The 26,276-nt window shown below is 40.2% G+C and overlaps 2 protein-coding genes across 3 annotated transcripts; both read left to right on the top strand.

Annotated features, from left to right (window-relative positions):
• The first annotated feature begins 923 nt into the window (after positions 1-923).
• Positions 924-8,792, top strand: emc7a (ER membrane protein complex subunit 7a). 2 transcript variants are annotated; one of them, XM_079854181.1, is made up of 5 exons: positions 925-1,354; positions 1,475-1,611; positions 5,196-5,315; positions 6,659-6,878; positions 8,257-8,755. In XM_079854181.1, exons 1-5 carry the CDS (start codon positions 1,235-1,237, stop codon positions 8,482-8,484), a joined length of 825 nt encoding a protein of 274 aa, XP_079710307.1. In that variant the 5' UTR covers positions 925-1,234; the 3' UTR covers positions 8,485-8,755. The 2 variants fall into 2 exon arrangements, with proteins under 2 accessions (XP_079710306.1, XP_079710307.1); XM_079854180.1 differs by having other exon boundaries at positions 924-1,611; positions 8,257-8,792.
• A 683-nt stretch (positions 8,793-9,475) lies between these two features.
• Positions 9,476-25,754, top strand: acp7 (acid phosphatase 7, tartrate resistant (putative)). Its single transcript, XM_079853526.1, has 14 exons — positions 9,476-9,550; positions 10,129-10,234; positions 10,776-10,976; positions 13,691-13,873; positions 13,972-13,997; positions 16,020-16,117; positions 17,133-17,195; positions 17,331-17,445; positions 21,244-21,357; positions 21,984-22,050; positions 22,561-22,628; positions 23,250-23,321; positions 24,258-24,395; positions 25,380-25,754. Exons 2-14 carry the CDS (start codon positions 10,132-10,134, stop codon positions 25,443-25,445), a joined length of 1,314 nt encoding a protein of 437 aa, XP_079709652.1. The 5' UTR covers positions 9,476-9,550; positions 10,129-10,131; the 3' UTR covers positions 25,446-25,754.
• The last annotated feature ends 522 nt before the right edge of the window (positions 25,755-26,276 follow it).

The following is a 26,276-nucleotide window of genomic DNA, read 5'->3' on the forward strand; positions in this document are numbered from 1 at the left end:
ACTAGCATTTCTAAAATTAAAAATAATAAAGTAATAAAATATAAATATTTGTAAAAAATTAAAAAGCCCATAAATCTTAAACTAAAATTGAAAACTAAAAAAATACATAAATATACATAAAAGTAAATTGATAATATTAATAAATACTGTTCTTTTTCTATACTGTTATTTAGAAATTAACATTTCTATAACTAAAATATATTAGTTATATTATTAAATATATATATAATATAAAACAATTAAATGAAAAAGCACATAAATCTTAAACTAAAATTGAAAACTGAAAATATAAAAATAAAAGTGAATTGAAAATATTAATAAATACTACAGTAGTATACAAAAAATATACTGACAAATAAAAAAAAAAGGTTCCTGTTTTCATGAATATGACCAGATTGTATTTCACCTCAAATTGCATTAGTGGAATGTGACTTTTTTTTTTTTTTTAAGTATTTTATACATCATGGTTAATTTATGCTGATTTTGGACAAAATATATATTTTTCATTACTGTATTACAGCAACAATAATGAGATATTTGGAAAATATATTGTGACAATATTAAACAGTGTGATAGTTTTCGGTGATTTACAGATGATCGTCAGAATCAGCAGGATCATCATTCATCACACAAACGAGATCAGTGTTTTGATGAACTTTGTGTTTAGTGCTCTGTGTCAGGTCACTTCCGCCCTGTGTGTGTGTGTGTGTGTGTGTGTGTGTGTGTGTGAGAGAGAGAGAGAGAGAGAGAGAGAGAGAGAGAGAGAGAGAGAGAGAGAGAGAGAGAGAGAGAGAGAGTGTGTGTGTGTGTGTGTTTGCTCTACTAGGAGAATAACACACACACAAACACACACACACACACACACACACACACATCTGCTAAATATAGATTCAGTCTCTGTCCATAAATGTTACATTGGGCTCTTTGACAAACACACACACACACACACGCACACACGGTGTTGTTACACCCACACGGTGGGTAAGTTACAGCTTATGAATTGAAACGCAACACTTTCGAAACACATTTTCTGTTGAACTACAAATATAATCTCTGAGATATAAATAAAATAGTTGTTGAATAAAGTCGGTGACATCATCACGCAGCGCCTCAAGCTCTGACTGACAGCGGACAGTAATGTAGACCGTCACGTGCTGCTTTATTTGTACCCGAAAGGAAACAACAGCTTTAATAATAAACGACTGACGAAAAGAGGAAAACGCGCGTCGATCCGATGGAGACGCGCGTGGGATCTCGTGCGTGCGCGTGCGTTGCGCTCCTGCTGTTCGCGTTGCACGCGTGTCTCGGTCACGAACACATTAAACTACAGGAGGATGAAGAGACATCAGAAGATGTGAAGTTCAGGAGTCCTGGAGAAGATCAGGTGAAGTTCATGAGTCCCGGAGAAGATCAGGTGAAGTTCATGAGTCCTGGAGAAGATCAGGTGAAGTTCATGAGTCCTGGAGAAGATCAGGTGAAGTTCAGGAGTCCTGGAGAAGATGTGAGGGTTCAGGTGTCGGGTCGAGCTCTGGTTCCGGGAGTCAGAACTCAGGACTGGATCTCTAATGCTCGGGTTCTGCTGGACGGAGACACACACGTGGGATTCATCAGGTGCGTGAAGACATGAACACACACACACACACACACACACACACACACACACACACACACACACACACACACACACACACACAGAGTAGAGTACAGTAGAGGTAGAGGTAGAGGTAGAGTACAGTAGAGGTAGAGTACAGTAGAGGTAGAGTACAGTAGTGTATAGTAGAGGTAGAGTACAGTAGTGTATAGTAGAGGTAGAGTACAGTAGAGGTAGAGTACAGTAGTGTATAGTAGAGGTAGAGTACAGTAGAGGTAGAGTACAGTAGTGTATAGTAGAGGTAGAGTACAGTAGAGGTAGAGTACAGTAGAGGTAGAGTACAGTAGAGGTAGAGTACAGTAGTGTATAGTAGAGGTAGAGTACAGTAGAGGTAGAGTACAGTAGTGTATAGTAGAGGTAGAGTACAGTGGAGGTAGAGTACAGTAGTGTATAGTAGAGGTAGAGTACAGTAGAGGTAGAGTACAGTAGAGGTAGAGTACAGTAGAGGTAGAGTACAGTAGAGGTAGAGTACAGTAGAGGTAGAGTACAGTAGTGTATAGTAGAGGTAGAGTACAGTAGAGGTAGAGTACAGTAGTGTATAGTAGAGGTAGAGTACAGTGGAGGTAGAGTACAGTAGTGTATAGTAGAGGTAGAGTACAGTAGAGGTAGAGTACAGTAGAGGTAGAGTACAGTAGAGCGCCGTAGAGGTAGTGTACAGTGGAGGTAGAGTACAGTAGAGGTAGAGTACAGTAGAGGTAGAGTACAGTAGAGGTAGAGTACAGTAGAGGTAGAGTACAGTAGAGCGCCGTAGAGGTAGTGTACAGTAGAGGTAGAGTACAGTAGAGGTAGAGTACAGTAGTGTATAGTAGAGGTAGAGTACAGTGGAGGTAGAGTACAGTAGTGTATAGTAGAGGTAGAGTACAGTAGAGGTAGAGTACAGTAGAGGTAGAGTACAGTAGAGGTAGAGTACAGTAGAGGTAGAGTACAGTAGAGGTAGAGTACAGTAGTGTATAGTAGAGGTAGAGTACAGTAGAGGTAGAGTACAGTAGTGTATAGTAGAGGTAGAGTACAGTGGAGGTAGAGTACAGTAGTGTATAGTAGAGGTAGAGTACAGTAGAGGTAGAGTACAGTAGAGGTAGAGTACAGTAGAGCGCCGTAGAGGTAGTGTACAGTGGAGGTAGAGTACAGTAGAGGTAGAGTACAGTAGAGGTAGAGTACAGTAGAGGTAGAGTACAGTAGAGGTAGAGTACAGTAGTGTACAGTAGAGGTAGAGTACAGTAGAGGTAGAGTACAGTAGAGTACAGTAGAGGTAGAGTACAGTAGAGGTAGAGTACAGTAGAGGTAGAGTACAGTAGAGGTAGAGTACAGTAGAGTACAGTAGAGGTAGAGTACAGTAGAGGTAGAGTACAGTAGTGTACAGTAGAGGTAGAGTACAGTGGAGGTAGAGTACAGGTAGAGTACAGTGGAGGTAGAGTACAGTAGAGGTAGAGTACAGTAGAGTACAGTAGAGGTAGAGTACAGTAGAGGTAGAGTACAGTAGAGGTAGAGTACAGTAGAGGTAGAGTACAGTAGAGGTAGAGTACAGTAGAGTACAGTAGAGGTAGAGTACAGTAGAGGTAGAGTACAGGTAGAGTACAGTAGAGGTAGAGTACAGTAGAGGTAGAGTACAGTAGAGTACAGTAGAGGTAGAGTACAGTAGAGGTAGAGTACAGTAGAGTACAGTAGAGGTAGAGTACAGTAGAGTACAGTAGAGGTAGAGAACAGTAGAGTGCAGTAGTGTACAGTAGAGGTAAAGTACAGTAGTGTACAGTAGAGGTAGCGTACAGTGGAGGTAGAGTACAGTAGAGGTAGAGTACAGTAGAGGTAGAGTACAGGTAGAGTACAGTGGAGGTAGAGTACAGTAGAGGTAGAGTACAGTAGAGGTAGAGTACAGTAGAGGTAGAGTACAGTAGAGGTAGAGTACAGGTAGAGTACAGTGGAGGTAGAGTACAGTAGAGGTAGAGTACAGTAGAGGTAGAGTACAGTAGAGTACAGTAGAGGTAGAGTACAGTAGAGTACAGTAGAGGTAGAGTACAGTAGAGTGCAGTAGTGTACAGTAGAGGTAAAGTACAGTAGTGTACAGTAGAGGTAGAGTACAGTAGAGGTAGAGTACAGTAGAGGTAGAGTACAGGTAGAGTACAGTGGAGGTAGAGTACAGTAGAGGTAGAGTACAGTAGAGGTAGAGTACAGTAGAGTACAGTAGAGGTAGAGTACAGTAGAGTACAGTAGAGGTAGAGTACAGTAGAGTGCAGTAGTGTACAGTAGAGGTAAAGTACAGTAGTGTACAGTAGAGGTAGAGTACAGTGGAGGTAGAGTACAGTAGAGGTAGAGTACAGTAGAGGTAGAGTACAGGTAGAGTACAGTGGAGGTAGAGTACAGTAGAGGTAGAGTACAGTAGAGTACAGTAGAGGTAGAGTACAGTGGAGGTAGAGTACAGTAGAGTACAGTAGAGTAGAGTACAGTGGAGGTAGAGTACAGTAGAGTACAGTAGAGGTAGAGTACAGTAGAGGTAGAGTACAGTAGAGGTAGAGTACAGTAGAGTACAGTAGAGGTAGAGAACAGTAGAGTGCAGTAGTGTACAGTAGAGGTAAAGTACAGCAGTGTACAGTAGAGGTAGAGTACAGTAGTGTACAGTAGAGGTAGAGTACAGTAGTGTACAGTAGAGGTAAAGTACAGTAGTGTACAGTAGAGGTAGAGTACAGTAGTGTACAGTAGAGGTAGTGTACAGTAGTGTACAGTAGAGGTAGTGTACAGTAGTGTACAGTAGAGGGCGCCACTCAAACAAACCTTTCAGCTGCTGTTCTGGATTAAAGAACAATAGGATATAGGAGAAGTTGTTCAACACTCTTATTTCTAAATCTAATCTAAAGTCATTTTTGTTTATTAGTATGGTTGAATTAGATCATTGAAGGTCAGCAGCAAAGACATTGGTTAATAAAGCGAGATTAAATACATAAAGTATATTTGTGTAATTTAATATTGTTAATTATTAATATTGTTAATTAAGTTTTGCGTAAAATTCTGAGATTGCATTTTACTGTTTTTAATCATTTTGAGGAACACTGAATGTTTTCGTGCAAGTGAGATGAGTAAATGCATGTTCACGACACGTTTAGTCTAGAACTAAAATATCCATCATGTTTACACACAGCGCACACACACACACACACACACACACACACACACACACACACACACACACCTCCTCACTTTATTTCTCTCAACATGGGAACAGGAGAGCTGTCAGTCAATATGTAAATTGAAAAAGTAATGCGTTACTTTACGTGTTACTTGAAAAAGAAATCTGATTACATTACTCAAGTTTCCACCACATAATAAAACATTTTAAAAGACGACAGTTATAATGTCAGAATTGTATGGAAGCTTGTTTCCGTCACAGAATGAAAAATAAAAAGGTAATTGCGACTTTTTATCTCACAATTCTGACTTTTTTTCTATTATAAAGTCAGAATTGCGAGTCTGAGAAATAAAGTCAGAATTGCGCGATGTTAAAGAACAGGAACATCGGCACAACGTTGTATTTGTGTCCTGCTCATTTCTGCAGAGAAGATGGAGGTTTCTCAGTCAGTGATGTTCCGTCGGGATCGTATGTTCTGGAAATCTCCTCTCCAACCTACAGATTCCAGCCTGTCCGAGTCGACATCACGGCTACTGGGAAGATGAGGTGTGTGCAAAGAGAAAGACGATACATTCCATTCTGTGTTATTAAAGGAGTAGTTCACTTTAAAATGAAAATTAGCCCATGATTTACTCTCCCTCAAGCCATCCGAGGTGTATATGACTTTCTTCTTTCAGACGAATACAATCTGAGTTATATTAAAAAATATCCTGGCTCTTCCAAGCTTTATAATGGCAGTGAATTGCAACCAACAGTTTGAAGCTCAAAAAAGTCCATCTATCCATCATAAAAGTGCATCTGTCCATCATAAAAGTGCATCTGTCCATCATAAAAGTGCATCTGTCCATCATAAAAGTGCATCTATCCATCATAAAGTGCATCTATCCATCATAAAGTGCATCTATCATCATAAAAGTGCATCTGTCCATCATAAAAGTGCATCTGTCCATCATAAAAGTGCATCTATCCATCATAAAGTGCATCTATCCATCATAAAGTGCATCTGTCCATCATAAAAGTGCATCTATCATCATAAAAGTGCATCTGTCCATCATAAAAGTGCATCTGTCCATCATAAAAGTGCATCTATCCATCATAAAGTGCATCTATCCATCATAAAGTGCATCTATCCATCATAAAAGTGCATCTATCCATCATAAAGTGCATCTATCCATCATAAATGTGCATCTATCCATCATAAAAGTGCATCTATCATAACAGTTTATCTATTCATCATAAAAGTGCATCTATTCATCATAACAGTTAATCTATCCATGATAAAAGTGCATCTATCCATCATAAAAGTACATCTATCCATCATAAAAGTGCATCTATCCATCATAAAAGTGCATCTATCCATCATAAAGTGCATCTATCCATCATAAAAGTACATCTATCCATCATAAAAGTGCATCTATCCATCATAAAAGTGCATCTATCCATCATAAAGTGCATCTATCCATCATAAATGTGCATCTATCCATCATAAAAGTGCATCTATCATAACAGTTTATCTATTCATCATAAAAGTGCATCTATTCATCATAACAGTTAATCTATCCATGATAAAAGTGCATCTATCCATCATAAAAGTACATCTATCCATCATAAAAGTGCATCTATCCATCATAAAAGTGCATCTATCCATCATAAAAGTGCATCTATCCATCATAAAAGTGCATCTATCCATCATAAAAGTGCATCTGTCCATCATAAATGTGCATCTGTCCATCATAAATGTGCATCTGTCCATCATAAAAGTGTTGCATGAATAATTTACTGCATGACTAGTGTGTAATAATGTAATCAATAAAAAAGTAACTGTAATCTGATTATGAGTATTTTAATGCATAACATGGACTCAGATGACGTGTTCTGCGCTCTCACAGGGCTCGTGTGGTCGACTACATCAGGACAGCCGAGGTGATCCGACTCCCGTACCCTCTCCAGATGAGATGCATCGGCCGGCATTCATACTTCATCCCACGGGAAACCTGGATCTGGTCCGATTTCCTCATGAACCCGATGGTTCTGATGATGGTTCTTCCTCTCCTCATCGTTGTTCTCCTTCCTAAAGTCATGAACTCCAGTGATCCAGAGATGAAGCGGGTAATCAGTCAAACTTTATTTATAAAGCAAGTCGAGTCGAGTCTCCTTCATTTATACAGTGCTTTAACAATATAGATCACAGCAGCTTTACAGTGATAACAGGAGATTACAGTAACAGAGATTGTTAGGCTTTACAGCAGATGTAGAATAAACTCATAAAACAATAAAAAAATAAATATTAAATAAAATGTCACCATCAGGTGTCAAAGGCCAAGGAGAAAGGTTGTGTCAGAGCCCGTCTACGGAGAGCCTGGCCACTCCCTATTAAGTCCTATTGTACTGAATGTTGGTTGTAGTTCCACCAGAGCTCCACTGGGGGCGATCGCCCATGAGTGCAGAATGAATGGGAGTCTATGGGGCTAGACGGCTAAATGTGTCTTTCACCCGATTGCCGTTGAGAAATCTCAGATTTGATTGTAGGTTTTGCAAGTTCAACATGGGTTATAGGTCGACAGTTGAATGAACGAGTACTTATGTCCTTTCGATTTCTTACAGGTTGAGTTGTTGTTGCCCATAACACGCTAGCATTCTGCTAATGAACGCTGATTGGGCAGTGAAGGACTGATTACGACCAGAGATCCCGCTTGATGGCATCGTGGCAGCCGAAGCGGGACCAGAAACAAACAAAACAAAAACTCGTCTAGCACGTGTGTTTACCTGTGTCAGAGTTAGGGTTAGGGCGAAAGCACCAAAGTGACTGAAGGATTGCCGTAAAGCAGTATCTCTGGTCGTACGATGTGTATGACGTCATTGACATTTTAAAAGACCTTTTAAAGCAAATAAGTGACTCTAAAACATCTAACACCCAGCAATGTGTAATTTCTTTGCATCTCCTTTCGAATACAACATTCAAATTACTAGACAAAACATTATATCCTGAGAAAAGTGGATTTTGAGGGGTATAGCGCCATAGACCTCCATTCATCCTGCACTCGTCCTGTGAGCGCCCTCATGTGGAGCCAGAGTGGAACTGCACTCGTCCTGTGAGCGCCCTCATGTGGAGCCAGAGTGGAACTGCACTCGTCCTGTGAGCGCCCTCATGTGGAGCCAGAGTGGAACTGCACTCGTCCTGTGAGCGCCCTCATGTGGAGCCAGAGTGGAACTGCACTCGTCCTGTGAGCGCCCTCATGTGGAGCCAGAGTGGAACTGCACTCGTCCTGTGAGCGCCCTCATGTGGAGCCAGAGTGGAACTGCAGCCAGTTCAGAAGCCGGAAGTTCACTGGGAGTAGACATTCTCCCCTTATTAGACATTCTCTGGTTGTGTTTTAAGAACTCACTCGACTGCTTCTGGGCTGCAGATCATGTTAGAATGAATTAATTTATATATTTAGGCATTTATACATGTTTGTTCAATATTGATGATGTGCTTTGTCTGAAGGAGATGGAGCAGTCCATGAACATGCTGAACTCAAACCAGGATCTTCCTGACGTCTCGGAGATCGTGACCAGGTTCTTCTCTCCGCCTAAAAGCCATGGGAGAGCAGGAGGCGGAGCCAGGGCCCACGTGGGCGGGGCCCATGGCGTAAGGGGTGGGGCTTCGAATGTAAGGGGTGGGGCTCCGAGGCGGAGATCAAAGATTAATACGGCCGTGACATATAGTGAATAAAAGGGCTAATTACACATTACCAACAAACTCTACAGGTTTCTCTGCGGCGTTTGGTGAAGCGATGACTTCAGTATTTCAGAACACAGTATTTCTGTCAGTCAAATCATCTGTTTATTAACTTACGTTAACAAAGGTAATATGTTGTGTAAAGATGTTGCTGATTGTTTGTTCATGTTAGTTCCATTAACTCATGTTAACAAATGAGACCTTACTGTAAAGTGTTCTATTTATTTACAGTAGTTATTATTATAAAGTATTATATATGTTTAAAGAAAAATGAATAAAACTTTAAATAAATAAATACAAGTATTTCTTGTTTCTTTGTTTCCTTTCTTCACAAATTATGTTGTGTAGTTTTATGATGGTGTGTGTGTGTGTGTGTGTGTGTGTGTGAGTGAGTGTGTTTGTGCACACAAATATATATATATGCATGGAATTGGAAAACCAAGAAATATCAGAAATATTTTTTTTAATAATATTTAAAAATAATCGAATTGATAAAAAAAAAAAAAAAAAAACATTTCTTTCGTGAATGTTAGTTTTATCTAGTTCTCCTCGCTCGCTGTAATGCTGATATCCGCCGCCAGGAGTCGCTGTTACACGCGCTGATCTCACTGACTGACAGCTGTCAATCATCACACAGAGCACGAGACAATACACACGCTACAAACGCTGCTTTGAGCTGAAAACAATATGGCAGACAGTAACAAATAACAACGAGAAAAAATAAAACGAGAAAGAAAAAGAGAATGTAATCAATGCAATGCAATATAAACTGAAAGTATCGACACGTTTTGAGAATTACAAACAGATTTTTCTTTTTTAAAGCTTTTTTTGTTGTTCTCAGACAATTTAATCAGAGTTGGTTATTTCTCAAGTCCTTTTATAAAAACGACGCGACATTATTGAGCGTCTGCAGGGCAATGACGTGAGCGCGCACGTCGCCGCACACACGTGGGAACGGAGCGTCACGTGATCTGACGGAAAAAACACTGATCATGTGACCATCAGCTGAGCTGAAGCAGTTTGAGGAAACAAAACACTCCAATCAACATTAAACCAGCAGGTTCGTGTTTGTTAGTTTAACTTTAAATGTTTTTGTCTGTAAAAACTGCTTATTTATTTAGCTGAGAGTGTTTATTAATTCAGGGTTTATTTATATGGTATCTAGTGGTTGTTTAGATGTGTATTTTTTTTAATTATTTTAATGTTTGTTAATTTAGGTTTTATTCATATCGTATTTATTGGTTGTTTATATGTGTATTGAAGTTTATCTGTAATATACAGTTTGTTAAATGTTTGATAAATTATGTCATGATCAATTAATCACTGCATTAAAACATTCAGAGCAATTTATAACTTACAAAGTTATTCAGACATTAAGGAAGTTTTGATCTAGCTAAGAAAAATATGTTTCTTTTCAACATTACGAGAATGTATATCACATGTTAGTTATGTTATAAGAACCTTCCATAAACATTATTTTAAGAATGTTTTGTAAATAGCCTTGAAAAAAATCATTATTTCTGTCATCTCTGGTTCTTCTGTTGCACATTTGATCTGTGCATTTCCAGTGTTTTTGCACAGTGAGCTCTTGCACAGTCTGATGTCTGATCATGTGATCCTGATCATGTGACCCCCCAGGTCATGATGATGTCACTTCTTCTTCTTCTTCTGTGTTTGTGTGGCTCCGTCGCTGCCGTGCCGCCCGTAGGAACTCAACCTGAGCAGGTGCACATCTCCTACCCAGGTGAGCGCTCACCCGGCCCTAGAGGAAGAAGACTATCCCTTACTGTATTTCACATGCATGTATATATTTAAGAAATATTTGCATACATATACTGTATATATATTTATATAGTTTATATTACATATAATTTTTTTTTTTATATATATAAATAACACATTTTTCTTAAATATATACATGCATGTGTGTGTATTTATATATACAAACTTAATTATACACACAGTACACACACATATATTATTAAAAACAAACTTTTATTTTGGATGCGATTAATCGCGATTAATCTTTTGACAGCCCTAATTAAAACTATATTAGCATTATGCTTTTACCTATTATTATTTTATTTTTTTTGTAGTAGTACAATTTGCAATGTACAATTGAAAAAGGGAATATATTTCAAATACAATAAAGTATACTTTTTTTTTCACTAGGGCAGTGATTGACAGCTGTCAGTCAAAAAGGATCATTCCTCCGCATTACAGTAATGCAGGTGTCATGTGACCCGATGATGATGATGATGATGATGATGTGTGTGTGTACTCAGGTGTCTCGGGCTCTATGCTGGTCACATGGTCCACAGCCAATGAGACGGCGAGTGTTGTGGAGTTCGGGGTGTGGGGGGGGAAACTCTTCAGTCACTCGGCGAAGGGAAACTCCAGCGTCTTCATCAATGAAGGACTGGAGCGCAGAAGTGTGTTCATCCACCGGGTCACACTGAGAGACCTGCGGCCCGGCACCGCCTACGGTAAACACACCTGTCTAAATCATATTAACTAATCATTATACTCATTATAGCACTGCATTGTTAGATGCTTTATTTATTTATTTTATTCAACATTTTTTCATTTTAATTGAATAATTTATTTAGATATTGCAATCAAATTTTTTATTTATTTTTGAATTAAATGTTTTATTTTTACACTGTTTTTCTCTAAACATTTCCACGGAGCTCTAATATATGATAATTGAAGGACCCTCATGTTATAAATATGTCTAAATATTATTTGCTAAATAATTCTATTAAGTTAATTATTACACTTTTTCTACTCATTAAAGCAGTGTGCTGTTAGATGCATTATTTATTCATTTATTCTCATTTATTTACTTATTTTAATACAAATTTTATTTATACATTTTTATTCTCATTTTTATTTATTTTTATATTATATTAATATTATTATTTTTTAAATATTTTGCACATTTTCTTTAAACATTTCCATCCAAATATTTAAAAGCCATCTATTTAATTTCTTGTAAAAAGACTTTTATATTACATTATACATTTATATTGTGAAATGTTTTATTATAAATGTCTAACAATTATGATAACTAATTCTATTAAGTTAATTATTACACTTTTTTCACTCCTTATGGCAGTGTATTTTTAGATACATTATTTATTTAATTTCATTTGTTTACTTATTTTAATAAAACTTTTATTTATCAAATTTTAATTTAATTTTATACAATTTTTGAATGTTATATTTTTATTATTATTTTTTCAAATGTTGCACTGTTTTTCTTTAAACATTTTCGTCCTAAAATTTAAAAGCCATCTATTTAGTTTCTTGTGCAAAGACTTACAGAATAAAATGTATAAATTAGAATAATAAATTCGATTAAATTATAAATATGTCTAAAAGTTATGGAAAACAATTTTATTAAGTTAATTATAACACTTTTTCTACTCGTTATGACAGTGTATCGTTAGGTGCATTATTTATTTATTTGCTCATTTATTTACTTATTTCAATCGGATTTTTATGTATCTCTTTTTTTCCAATTTTTTATTTATTTATTGTAATCTAATTTTTATATTTTTTTTTAAATAAAACTTGATTATCATTATGCAAGCAAAATAGAATGTCTTTTTCATGACTCTTCTTGAAACCTTGAGAAGCCGTGTGTGTGTGTGTGTGTGTGTGTGTGTGTGTGTGTGTGTGTGCGCGCACGTGTGTGTGTGTGTGTCTGTGTGTGTGTGTGTGTGTGTGTGTGCGCGCGCGCATGTGTGTGTGTGTCTGTGTGTGTGTGTGTGTGTGTGTGTGTGTGTTCCAGTGTATCACTGTGGCAGTGACTCTGGCTGGAGTGATGTGTTCTCCTTCACCGCTCTGAGTGTGTGTGTGTGTGTGTGTGTGTGTGTGTGTGTGTGTGTGTGTGTGTGTGTGTGTGTGTGTTTCAGTGTATCACTGTGGCAGCGACTCTGGCTGGAGTGATGTGTTCTCCTTCACCGCTCTGAGTGTGACAGTGTGTGTGTGTGTGTGTGTGTGTGTGTGTGTGTGTGTGTGTGTGTGTGTGTTTCAGTGTATCACTGTGGCAGCGACTCTGGCTGGAGTGATGTGTTCTCCTTCACCGCTCTGAGTGTGTGTGTGTGTGTGTGTGTGTGTGTGTGTGTGTGTGTGTGTGTGTGTGTGTGTGTGTGTGTTTCAGTGTATCACTGTGGCAGCGACTCTGGCTGGAGTGATGTGTTCTCCTTCACCGCTCTGAGTGTGACAGTGTGTGTGTGTGTGTGTGTGTGTGTGTGTGTGTGTGTGTGTGTGTGTGTGTGTGTGTGTGTGTGTTTCAGTGTATCACTGTGGCAGCGACTCTGGCTGGAGTGATGTGTTCTCCTTCACCGCTCTGAGTGTGACAGTGTGTGTGTGTGTGTGTGTGTGTGTGTGTGTGTGTGTGTTTCAGTGTATCACTGTGGCAGCGACTCTGGCTGGAGTGATGTGTTCTCCTTCACCGCTCTGAGTGTGTGTGTGTGTGTGTGTGTGTGTGTGTTTCAGTGTATCACTGTGGCAGCGACTCTGGCTGGAGTGATGTGTTCTCCTTCACCGCTCTGAATGTGACAGTGTGTGTGTGTGTGTGTGTGTGTGTGTGTGTGTGTGTTTCAGTGTATCACTGTGGCAGCGACTCTGGCTGGAGTGATGTGTTCTCCTTCACCGCTCTGAGTGTGACAGTGTGTGTGTGTGTGTGTGTGTGTGTTTCAGTGTATCACTGTGGCAGCGACTCTGGCTGGAGTGATGTGTTCTCCTTCACCGCTCTGAGTGTGACAGTGTGTGTGTGTGTGTGTGTGTGTGTTTCAGTGTATCACTGTGGCAGCGACTCTGGCTGGAGTGATGTGTTCTCCTTCACCGCTCTGAGTGTGACAGTGTGTGTGTGTGTGTGTGTGTGTGTGTGTTTCAGTGTATCACTGTGGCAGTGACTCTGGCTGGAGTGATGTGTTCTCCTTCACCGCTCTGAGTGTGACAGTGTGTGTGTGTGTGTGTGTGTGTGTGTTTCAGTGTATCACTGTGGCAGCGACTCTGGCTGGAGTGATGTGTTCTCCTTCACCGCTCTGAGTGTGACAGTGTGTGTGTGTGTGTGTGTGTGTGTTTCAGTGTATCACTGTGGCAGTGACTCTGGCTGGAGTGATGTGTTCTCCTTCACCGCTCTGAGTGTGACAGTGTGTGTGTGTGTGTGTGTGTGTGTGTGTTTCAGTGTATCACTGTGGCAGTGACTCTGGCTGGAGTGATGTGTTCTCCTTCACCGCTCTGAATGAAAGCGTGAGTTTCAGCCCCAGATTCGCTCTGTTCGGAGACATGGGCAATGAAAACCCTCAGTCTCTGAGTCGACTGCAGAAGGACACACAGATGGGGATGTACGACGTCATTCTGCACATCGGTGAGACCAGAGCTTTACTGTCAGACTGGATGCTAGCTTTTTCACAGATTTGTTGGCATGTGGTGAAAGTGCATTACAGCATGTGATTGTTTTCTCAGGGGACTTTGCGTATGACATGGATGAGGTAAGAACACACACACACACACACACACACACACACACACACACACACACACACACACATCAAGGGCTGTTAACGTGACGTCTGTTCACATGCATCAAGTGTCACGATGATCATCAGGAAGCTAATCGCATAGATAAAGTCTGAATTCTTTCCATATGTACATTTTAAAGCCGTTTTATATATAAAAAAATGTTTTTACCAAAAGGTCATAGTTTAGTTTCCATGATCATTTACTTTCTCTCTTTGACACTGACAATTAAAGGCACAGTTCAGCCGAACACGATCGTTCTTTCATCTTTTACTCGCATTCATGTCATTAAAATAGACACGTCTTTTTTATCAAGGAAAATTGGACCCCATTGACATTTTATTGCATGGACAAAAAATACTGAGGCATTTCTCAAAATATCATACAGGTTTGAACAACACGAGGACGAGTAAATGATGACAATGATCATTTTAGAGTCAACGATCCCTTTAAAAAAGCTGTTTTTTTGCTGCTGTGTCTTTAAGGCGTCAAAAATCAGCCAGATTGAGTCATAATCAAACTGTGTTAATGATGATCAGCATCATTTTGAAACGACTGTCTAATGTTTCTCATAACATCATAATCTGAGATGAACCAGAAAAACCAGCGCTTCTGCTTGAAGGTGTTCAGTAGAAGCACAGAGAGCATCTGGAAACTGAGTTCAGTTATGGTTATGAGAGTGTCACGCTGGCTGTCTGGAAAATAGATGGATCTGATTTGATTCTGTCGTGACCGAGGCTTCTAGATCAACTCAATGATGGATCGGTTTCATTTACATTACATTGACATCGATGCATTTGGAATCCAACATGTTGCATTCAATGTATTTATTTTATGTTAAAAAGTGTCCATTTTATCAGTTAAAACATGTCTATTTTATCAGTTAAAAAATGTTCATTTTATCGGTTAAAAGGTGTCTGTTTTATCGGTTGAAAAGTCAACTTCATTGGTTAAAAAGTGTCAATTTTATCGTTTAAAACATGTCTATTTTATCAGTTAAGTGTCCATTTTATTAGTTGAAAAGTGTCGATTTTACCAGTTAAAAAGTGTCAATTTTATTGGTTAAAAAGTGTCAATTTATCGGTTAAAAAGTGTCAATTTATCGGTTAAAAAGTGTCAATTTTATTGGTTAAAAAGTGTCAAGTTATCAGTTAAAAAGTATCAATTTATCGGTTAAAAGGTGTACATTTTATCGGTTAAAAGGTAAATTTTATCGGTTGAAAAGTGTCAATTTATCAGTTAAAAAGTGTCAATTTATCAGTTAAAAGGTAAATTTGATCAGTTACAAAGTGTTCATTTTATCGGTTAAAAAGTGTCAATTTTATTGTTCATAAAGTGTCAATTTTATCATCTTTCACGGTTCACCCTTTTGATTGTTGACCAAGTGTAAGACTAATATTATAACTATAAACCTTATTCCCAGCAGCTCCATCTCTTGTTTTTAAGGGGAATGAAAGCGAGGCTGTGAGGGACAGACGTACATCTCTTCAGTGGGTTGTTCTGTTATTTCATGTGTTTTTTTAATTGTTCTGCTGACGAATCTGAGAATGTAAAAAATGTGTACCTTGAAATGCAATGTAAGTCGCTTTGGATAAAAGCATCTGCCAAATGCATAAACGTAAACGAAACACTGCAAAAATAACTTTCAGGATGCAAAAAACTCCAGACAACGTGAGCTGTAAATTGAAATTATATAAATATGAAAAATGTATTAAATACAAATGCTATTTAATTAATCATAATTATATATAAATATGACAATTTTAAGTGATCTAGAAGCATTATCCAGTTTTTTACAGCGGATGCCATTGAAAACACAAGAAGTCTGTTCCTCACAGTCTCGCTTTCATACCTGTCGTGGCGCTGCTCTGAATAAGGTCTGTTAATGACACCGATTTCAGAGAATCTTACAGGTTAAATACAATTCCAGCTCTGTTGACAGTGTTGTGTGTGTGCGTGTGTGTGTGTGTGTGTGTGTGTGTGTGTGTTCTCAGGACAACGGTAGGATCGGTGATGAGTTCATGAAGCAGATCCAGTCCATCGCTGCTTACACACCGTACATGACCTGTCCGGGAAACCACGAGTCCGCATTGTGAGTGTGTTTAACCTGTTCTTATCCTAAACCTGATCTCAACCTCAGTGTTTTCAGGAGGACAGCCATTACGGGACTTTAACCAGGTTACAAAGTCACATTGAGGGCAGAAATTAGCCAGATTTCCAGAATGAAAGTGTCCTAGTCATGCTAAAAATCTTCATTATTCCAAACATTTGACCGGCAGTGTAAATGATCCACCAGACGCATGTGTTTAGTGGAGTCATGTGTGCAGTTTGACCACTGACCACTGGAGGGAAGCACAGGCCTGTGGATTTATGTTTATTGCAGAATGTACATAACAAGACAGGGAACAATCAACAAAGTAAGACACTTCCATTGAGACTTAACACACAGTTTGAATTTAAGAAAAGAAAAGAAGTAAATAAAAAAAATAAAAATAAAAACTGGAGCAAGGATGAAGACAAACCGGTAGCCGATGTAGACATCAAAGAAAAATATACTAAAATAGTAAATATTTTGTCAAAGAGAAACAGAATTTCAGACTTTCTATTATGTTTTTTGAAACATTTAAAACTCTGAAACATTTTAACAAACTCACATAGAAATATATGAAAGGAGGGCTTACATTTTTTCCATTTGCAAGTATGGATATATTTACCCATCAATAAAACAAAATGTACCAAACCTGTGGATTTACCTCAATAACTCACAGAAACTTTGCTGTTAAACATGATTGATTATGGATGGAAGTGGTTTTTGCGCTCTAATTTTTGCCTGTAATGCAGCAAACGTCTGCAGAGGCCTGTTTTTCTTACTAGCCTTGACCTTACGACCCCTGCACGACGGAAATGACCCCTGACCCCTTAACCTTTGACCCCACCCTCTCCGTTCACTGACCCTGAATTTGTCAGTGTTTAAACACACACCCGTATCTCATGTTTATGAGCCGGATGAAACTCGAGAGTGTTGGTGTGTTTCTCACTGGTGTTTGTTTCACATGATGAGTGAGTCGCTGAGGTTTTCAGTCTGTCTGTGTTTATTCTTCTTCCAGTAATTTCTCCCACTACCGGAAACGTTTCAGTATGCCGGGACACACGGAGAATCTGTGGTACAGGTACGATTTATCATGAGAGAAAGCTGGAAAAACTCCTGAAGTTTGGAGAGTCCAGCTCTGCTAGTTTGTTAATCATTTTCTGAACAATGAAGCATGTTTATAAGTGTGTGTGTGTGTGTGTGTGTGTGTGTGTAGCTGGAACGTCGGTCCCGCTCACATCATCTCCTTTTCCACCGAAGTGTATTTCTATCTGGAATACGGCCTTGATCTGCTCTTCAGACAGTACGAGTGGCTGCGGAAGGATCTCGAGGTACAAACACACAGCAGATGCTGCTGAGATGGATTGTTTTGTGGATGATTATTGTTATAATCTTTACAATAAGGTCCCATTGGTCAGTGTATTAACTAAAAATGAGCAATGCATGTGGTTAACTAACTTGAAATGAAACCTGAAACATTGTGTTCTGTTTAAAGGTGGGATCAGTAGTTTTTGAAATATGCTGTTTGGAAGTTACACGTTACAACAAACGTGTAGCCATTCAGCATTAGGGGGCGTATGACGGTGCAGGAGAGAGAACGAGCAAGAGGGAGATTTGAACTGAAGAAAGACTGCAGAAATAGAGATGAGACACAATACAAAAGAGAAAAGCTCAGAAGAAATCACTGGAAAATAAAGGGTTATGTCTGGGCAAGAGCTTTAGGACCCGTGTTAATATTAGAAACGCTTTCCAGCGCTGGAGAGAGCGAAGCGGGAAGGCCTGAAAACACACGCGGATGTTGCTTTGATCCTGGTCCACACGTGAGTAACACTGAGAAACATTGGGTAACACTGAGCAACACTGATGAACACTGATGAACACTGGGTAACACTGAGTAGCACTGGGTAACATTGGGGGGTAATACTGAGGAACACTGGGTAACAATGAGTAACACTGGGTAACACCGAGGAACACTGAGCAACACTGATGAACACTGGGTAACACTGAGTAGCACTGGGTAACATTGGGGGGTAATACTGAGGAACACTGGGTAACAATGAGTAACACTGGGTAACACTGAGTAGCACTGGGTAACATTGGGGGGTAATACTGAGGAACACTGAGTAGCACTGGGTAACATTGGGGGGTAATACTGAGGAACACTGATGAACACTGGGTAACACTGAGTAGCACTGGGTAACATTGGGGGGTAATACTGAGGAACACTGGGTAACAATGAGTAACACTGGGTAACACCGAGGAACACTGAGGAACACTGGGGGGTAATACTGAGGAACGCTGGGTAACACTGGGTAACACCGAGGAACACTGAGGAACACTGGGGGGTAATACTGAGGAACACTGGGTAACAATGAGTAACACTGGGTAACACCGAGGAACACTGGGGGGTAATACTGAGGAACACTGGGTAACAATGAGTAACACTGAGGAACACTGGTAGCACTGGGTAACACTGGGGGGGTAATACTGAGGAACACTGCGTAACACTGGGTAACAATGAGTAGCACTGAGGAACACGTGAGTAACACTGGGTAATACTGAGGAACACTGGGTAGCATTGGGTAACACCGAGTAACACTGGGTAACAATGAGGAACACGTTAGTTACACTGAGTAACACTGGGTAATACTGAGGAACACTGGGTAATACTGAGGAACACTGGGTAACACCGAGTAACACTGGGTAACAATGAGGAACACGTGAGTAACACTGAGTAATACTGAGAAACACTGAGTAACACTGGGTAATACTGTGTAACACTGGGGGGTAACACTGAGGAACACTGCGTAACACTGAGGAACACTGGGTAACACTGAGGAACACTGCGTAACACTGAGTAACACTGGGTAATACTGTGTAACACTGGGGGGGTAATACTGAGAAACACTGGGTAACAATGAGGAACACTGGGTAACAATGAGGAACACTGAAGAACACTGGGTAACACTGCGTAACACTGAGGAACACTGGGTAACACTGGGTAACAATGAGTAACACTGAGGAACACTGAAGAACACTGGGTAACAATGAGGAACACTGCGTAACACTGGGTAACAATGAGGAACACTGGGTAACACTGAGTAGCACTGGGTAACACTGGGTAATACTGAGGAACACTGAGTAGCACCGGGTTAGGGGGGTAATACTGGGTAACACTGGGTAACAATGAGTAACACTGAGGAACACGTGAGTAACACTGGGTAATACTGAGGAACACTGGGTAACACTAACACTGAGGAACACTGAGGAACACTGAGTAACACTGGGTAACAATGAGGAACACTGAGGAACACTGAAGAACACTGGGTAACACTGCGTAACACTGAGGAACACTGGGTAACACTGAGGAACACTGGGTAACAATGAGGAACACTGAGGAACACTGAAGAACACTGGGTAACAATGAGGAACACTGCGTAACACTGTGTAACAATGAGGAACACTGGGTAACACTGAGTAACACTGGGTAATACTGAGGAACACTGAGTAGCACCGGGTAACACTGGGGGGGGGGTAATACTGGGAAACACTGGGTAACAATGAGTAACACTGAGGAACACGTGAGTAACTGAGTAACACTGGGTAATACTGAGGAACACTGGGTAACACTGAGGAACATTGAGTAACACTGAGTAACACTGAGTAACACTGGGTAACAATGAGTAACACTGAGGGGTAATACTGAGTAACAGTGGGTAACACTGAGTAGTACTGGGTAACACTAGGGGGTAATACTGAGGAACACTGGGTAACACTGAGGAACACTGGGTAACACTGGGTGACACTGAGTAACACTGGGTGACACTGAGTATCACTGGGGGGGTGACACTGAGTAAGACGGGGGTAACACTGAGTAACACTGGGGGGGTAACACTGAGTAGTACTGGGTAACACTGGGGGGGTAACACTGAGGAACACTGGGTAACACTGAGGAACACTGGGTAACACTGAGGAACACTGGGTGACACTGAGTAACAGTGGGTGACACTGAGTAACACTGGGGGGGTAACACTGAGTAACACTGGGGGTGACACTGAGCAACACTGGGGGGTAATACTGAGGAACACTGGGTGACACTGAGTAACAATGAGGAACACGTGAGTAACAGTGAGTAACACTGGGTAATACTGAGGAACACTGGGTAACACTGAGTAGCACTGGGTAACGGGGTAATACTGAGTAACACTGGGTAACACTGAGGAACACTGAGTAACACTGGGTAACAATGAGTAACACTGAGGGGTAATACTGAGTAACAGTGGGTAACACTGAGTAGTACTGGGTAACACTGGGGGGTAATACTCAGTAACACTGGGTGACACTGAGTAACACGGGGGTAACACTGGGGGGGGGGGACACTGGGGGTTAACACTGAGCAACACTGGGGGGTAACACTGAGTAACCCTGAGTAACATGGGGGGGGGGTAATACTGGGTAACCCTGAGTAACAACGGGTTTGAATGTCATTGTGTGTCTGGAGCTGATGTGCTGTTGGCAACTAACAACAAACATTAGTTGGTTAACTAATGTTTGTAATTACTATTGTGTACTTTATGTTAATTTTTTGTGTTTCCTTGTCATTCGTTCATCATCTGCGCTTTATTTTTCGTGAAGCATTATTCTTTTGCGCTTCTGCTACGATAAACAAACACCCTCTCTTGGATTGCGTGCGTAACTGCTAGTGAGTGCGGTGTTTAGCGTCAGTGTTAGCGCACTCGACTCGCTTGCAGGGGAATCAGGGTTCGAGACCGACTCGGCGGTTAGGATTGGACTGTGAGTTTTGGAGGCGGAGCAATGAAGAAGGGGTGTGTTTGTTTAGGTTGATTTCAAACATCAACATCGGCCAACAGCATCTTTCAAAAACGACTTTCCCCACCTTTAATCGCATGTGTTATAATAGTGTTGTGTGTTTGTGTGTCTCGCTGTTGTTGTGCTCTGTTGAACCGCATGTGTTATAATAGTGTTGTGTGTTTGTGTGTCTCGCTGTCGTTGTGCTCTGTTGAACCGCATGTGTTATAATAGTGTTGTGTGTTTGTGTGTCTCGCTGTCGTTGTGCTCTGTTGAACCGCATGTGTTATAATAGTGTTGTGTGTTTGTCGTTGGTTCAGGAGGCGTCCCGTCCTGAGAATCGAGCACAGAGACCGTGGATCATCACGATGGGACACAGACCCATGTATTGTTCTGATGATGATGGTGACGACTGCACACGCTTTCAGAGCTACGTATGTGTCTGACCTGATCTGACATTCAACAGCAAATCTGATGACAGCGCTGTAATGTCTTCAGTTCATTCTCATCTGTCCACGTGTTTAACCTCACACACGCTCTCCTCTCGAATCTATTAAAGTGTCCCGATTATGCTAAAGGCTCCTTATATAGTTTCGGAGTCTCCTACAACAGGTTGTGAAAGAACGTTGGCTCAGTGTGTTGTTACTTGCCATTTCTTTGTAATTATTTATGAAATTTACTAGCAGTTTTAAAGTAAATCCTGCTTAAATTATTTTTCAGTGTAATAATGATGCTTGAGGATTCAGATGATCTAGAGTTTATAAAGATTTATAAACATTTTTTAGACCATAAACAGTAATATTACACAGATGTAAACAATCACTTCAGAAATGTTTGCATAGTAACAAAAACAAACATTTTTAAAAAGGTTTGCTGAAGGATCTGGAAATAACTGATTATCTTCCTGATTTAATGTGATGAATCTCATAAACTAGTTCTTCCTCAGAAGAGTCATTTTATCCGTCTGTGAAATATGGATTAATGGTGTTTAGATTAATGGTGTGTTTGTAATGTGAATGTGAATGTGTTTGTTCATGACCGATGTATCGTCCCGTCTCAGGTCCGCATCGGACGCAACGACACCAAACCTGTTGCTCCTGGACTGGAGGATTTATTCTATCAGTATGGTACAGATTTTGGTCAATTTTACTTCCATAACATTCGTCTTCTTTTAGACTAGCAGAAAGAAAACAAGTGTTTATTGTAATATTTTTATCTATTAGCGTTTGCAGAGTTTGAGTCAGAAATCTCCACTTTAGCAGCTTCACACACACCAGACACTCTATATTCTGAAGGGTTTGTTCATATATCATAACATTTTACTCCTAAAAACATGGTGAAAATGTATTTGTTTTTTATCCAATGTTCATATTTCTGAAAATGTATGCAAATGAGTGCATATTTAATTCTATAATGCCTCATTTGCATATTTAAACAGCATTTCTGAAAACTGGGGAAGTATAATGCTCTCTATTAGTCTTAGAAATAGTTTTCACTCATATTCACCTGTAGTTTCTTGCCTTCATGATGCCTGCACATGTGGATCTGTATAGTGAATCTTTAATGATGAGCTGAATGATTACGTTGACAAGCGTGTGTGTGTGTGTGTGTGTGTGTGTGTGTGTGTGTGTGTGCAGGAGTGGATCTGGAGCTCTGGGCTCATGAACACACGTATGAGAGACTCTGGCCTGTGTACGGATACAAGGTAATCATGTGCTGACATCACTTGATCAGTTAAAGTGCCTCTATTTATGCTTTTTGGGATATGATTTATGGGATATTATCGTTAATGTACTGTGTAGTAAAGCTGTTTGTGAGTGTAAAAGCTCTGCAAAGTTTCAAAGATAAATGGAGTTTTTGTCTCCTAAAAGAAAGAAGTGATTCTGAACTGAAACGAGTCGTCAGTAATTCAGTCTCACTTCCTGCTATAGGTTTGTAACTCATTTGCATAATGCCCGCCTCTGGTCTTGATTGGCTGAGCAGCGTCTCTTAGCTCCGCCCTCAAACACTATCTGAGACTGGAAGAGTTTGGTTCGTGTTGTTCGTGTCGAGAAGACGCTGTTTTCTGGGATTGATACGGTGAAACCCACGCCATCGTTACTGTTCGTATCACTGAGATCAAGAGCTGAGACTCAGATATGATAATGAGCGTTTGCGTTCCGACCAATCAGAGCAGAGCAGCTCTCAGAGAGGCGGAGCTTAGAGAGACTGAATCTTCGATCGAAGCGTTTCAGACTTTCACTGATGCTGCAGTGGAGATTATGAGGACATTATGTGTTGAGATGATTATGAAAATGAAGATGTGACGTGTCTCTGTGTCTCGCAGGTGTTTAACGGGAGCTCTGAAGAGCCGTATGTGAATCCTAAAGCACCCGTGCATATAATCACCGGATCAGCCGTGAGTATCGTCAGTGTGAAACACATCACTTACACTCATGCCTTCATAATGGAGATCTAGCGTACTACAGTAAACTACAGTAAACTCTGTGTGCTGTTAATCAGAGATCGAAGTTCATGTTGTGCAACAGTTACTTTGTTGTCACATGACCTAAACTATAAATTATATAAACAATAAACATTTCCAGGGTTCGTACAAGGTGCTTGAAGAACTTGAATTTGACTTTTTGAAATGTAATGTTTGAAATGTCATATTTATGAAAAGATGCTTGAAAAGTTCTTGAATTATTGAAAGACAATGAATGTGAAATTAGAGTTTAATTTTATCGCTAAAAAAAATGTTCATGCAAAATTAACACTGCAGCTCATCTGATTTACACGACTACGAACGTGATATTGCTCATAAATATCCAAGTATATGATACAGTTTTCCTTCTTCAGGTCAATCATATATTCACGGGAATAAATCAGTTTGAATAAGGAAAGCGATATCTTTGTCATAATATCCTTTCACTGGTTAAAGTTCCAGTCATTGCATGTGCTGCACTTTATTTGTACCATTTTGTTTTATTCGTTTATTTTTATTTATCTATTCACCTTTTTTCTAGATTTGAAAGATAATAAAGATATTGTTTAATTAAGTGCGATCTCTGATTGAAGTCCTTGAAAAGCATTATCATTTCTCAGTATCTGTACGAACCCTGCGTTTATTAGTTACTTTATCACATGACTCAAACTCACCGCCTTTAAAGAGACTGACATCTACAGACGCTAATGGATCATGTGCAATACAATAAACGCTTGTTTTAATACATAAACACTTGCTTTCTGCTGGTCTAGTTATGAAAAGCCAAATTGCTCAGTGCGTGAAAACACCAGTTTTTGCCTGTAGCATTGCATTGTGGGATGTTGATGCACACTGATTTTGTCTGGTCAGGGATGTCGAGAAAAGCACGACGGCTTCATCCCTAAGCCTCGAGACTGGAGCGCGTTCAGAAGCACTGATTACGGATACACACGCATGCGTCTGATCAACAACACACACCTGTACCTGGAGCAGGTGTCCGACGACCAGGTGACACACACTTCACTCTCGTAAAGCCTCGCTGCTCTTCTCTCCTCTATTGCGTCGTATATCCGAGAGAAACGCTTCTGGAACAAGAACACATGTGGGCGGGGCTTGATTGTGTCTGTGGGGAATTGATTGGATGATTGGATGGTTGTGGTTTGCTATTGGCTGATCTCCTGTGAGTGACAGGTTGCCCCGCCCACATCATCAGAGAAGAGAAGAGATGTTATTCTGATTCAAGATTATGAACACAATAATGATGTGCACACATAAATCATTCAGAACACACACAGCAAGAATTGTCCATTTTGATTTCATGGTGACTTTAATGTCCATATGTGTGAGATCTACAGTGTGTCTCTGTCTGCAGTACACACACACGCACACACACACTCTCTCACACACACACACACACACACACACACACACACACTCACACTCTCTCTCTCTCTCTCTCTCTCTCTCTCTCTCTCTCTCTCTCTCTCTCTCTCTTTATCTCACTCACACACACACACACACACACACTCACTCTCTCTCTCTCTCACACACACACACACACACACTCACTCTCTCTCTCTCTCTCTCTCTCTCTCTCTCACACACACACACACACACACACTCACTCACTCACTCACTCACTCACTCACTCTCTGTGTCTCTCTCTCTCTCTCTCTCTCTCTCTCTCTCTCTCTCTCACACTCACTCTCTCTGTCTCTGTCTACAGTACACTCTCTCACACACACACACACACACACACACACACTCACTCTCTCTGTCTCTGTCTACAGTACACTCTCTCTCACACACACACACACACACACACACACACGCACACACACACTCACTCTCTCTGTCTCTGTCTACAGTACACTCTCTCACACACACACACACACACACACTCACTCTCTCTGTCTCTGTCTACAGTACACTCTCTCTCTCACACACACACACACACACACACACACTCACTCTCTCTGTCTCTGTCTACAGTACGGTAAAGTGATCGATCAGATCACGCTGGTGAAGGAGAAACACGGACCGGACGCCTGGCTCTGAAGATCCTGATCCACATAAAACACACACACACACTCTCTCTCACACACACACACACACACACACTCAGGAAACACTGAAACCCAATCAGAAGCACTTTAGCTGTAATCACACACTGGAGGAACAGAAGCTCAGACGTGGATCTCTCGCAGGAACACACACATGTTTGCAGTTTGAAGTGGAGACGACTCTTCAGACTGATGAATCCCGCGGGATAATCTCCAGGGAAACTGGTTCTCTTCACAGATCACGCGTGATTGATTACACTCATCCCACATGTGTTTAAAGGGTCTGGAACCGGATGGACTGAATGATCATTTAAACGTCTTCCTTGATCTAGCTTGTAAATGATTATAGTTTAGTGAGGAGATAAAGTGTGTATGTAATCTACTTCATTCTCTCAAACCATGCAATCTGTTCCAGAGCCTCGTGAGCTGCCTACAGCGTTTAATGCAGACATATGCTGCTTTTTAAGGGGACGTTCACACAGAACACGATTTTGAGATGCATATTTTTTTATTCATATCTTTTTTACTTGAGCGCCGCGTTTTAATAACTCTGTGTTTTGCATGAGATTAATGATAAAAAGACAGTAATGTAATAATATTTTATTTTCTCTACTACAGTTGCACTGCATCTAGTGCATGTTTACATAGTAGAAAAACTATGCAAAAACGCTGTGCAATTGTAGTAGAATTGAGTAAATAAAATGAGATACTATTGCATTAGTGTTTTTATCATTAATGGTCATCTCATTTAAACTGAATTATTTGGTCTAATGTTTGCGGCTCTCTGCGGTTTGGAATCGAGTGATTACGCTTTGAACTTCTCGAT

This window comes from Squalius cephalus, assembly GCF_949319135.1.
Source record: "Squalius cephalus genome assembly, chromosome: 20".
Lineage (NCBI taxonomy): Eukaryota > Metazoa > Chordata > Actinopteri > Cypriniformes > Leuciscidae > Squalius > Squalius cephalus.

Bases quoted from the DNA above. Each gene is read 5' to 3' on its own strand.
- emc7a (XM_079854180.1), top strand. From the start codon at position 1,235: ATGGAGACGCGCGTGGGATCTCGTGCGTGCGCGTGCGTTGCGCTCCTG. The intron at 5,316-6,658 runs GTGTGTGCAAAG...GCGCTCTCACAG, and splicing joins ACGGCTACTGGGAAGATGAG to GGCTCGTGTGGTCGACTACA. The intron at 6,879-8,256 runs GTAATCAGTCAA...CTTTGTCTGAAG, and splicing joins GTGATCCAGAGATGAAGCGG to GAGATGGAGCAGTCCATGAA.
- acp7 (XM_079853526.1), top strand. From the start codon at position 10,132: ATGATGATGTCACTTCTTCTTCTTCTTCTGTGTTTGTGTGGCTCCGTC. The intron at 13,998-16,019 runs GTAAGAACACAC...GTGTGTTCTCAG, and splicing joins TTGCGTATGACATGGATGAG to GACAACGGTAGGATCGGTGA. The intron at 22,629-23,249 runs GTAATCATGTGC...TGTGTCTCGCAG, and splicing joins GGCCTGTGTACGGATACAAG to GTGTTTAACGGGAGCTCTGA.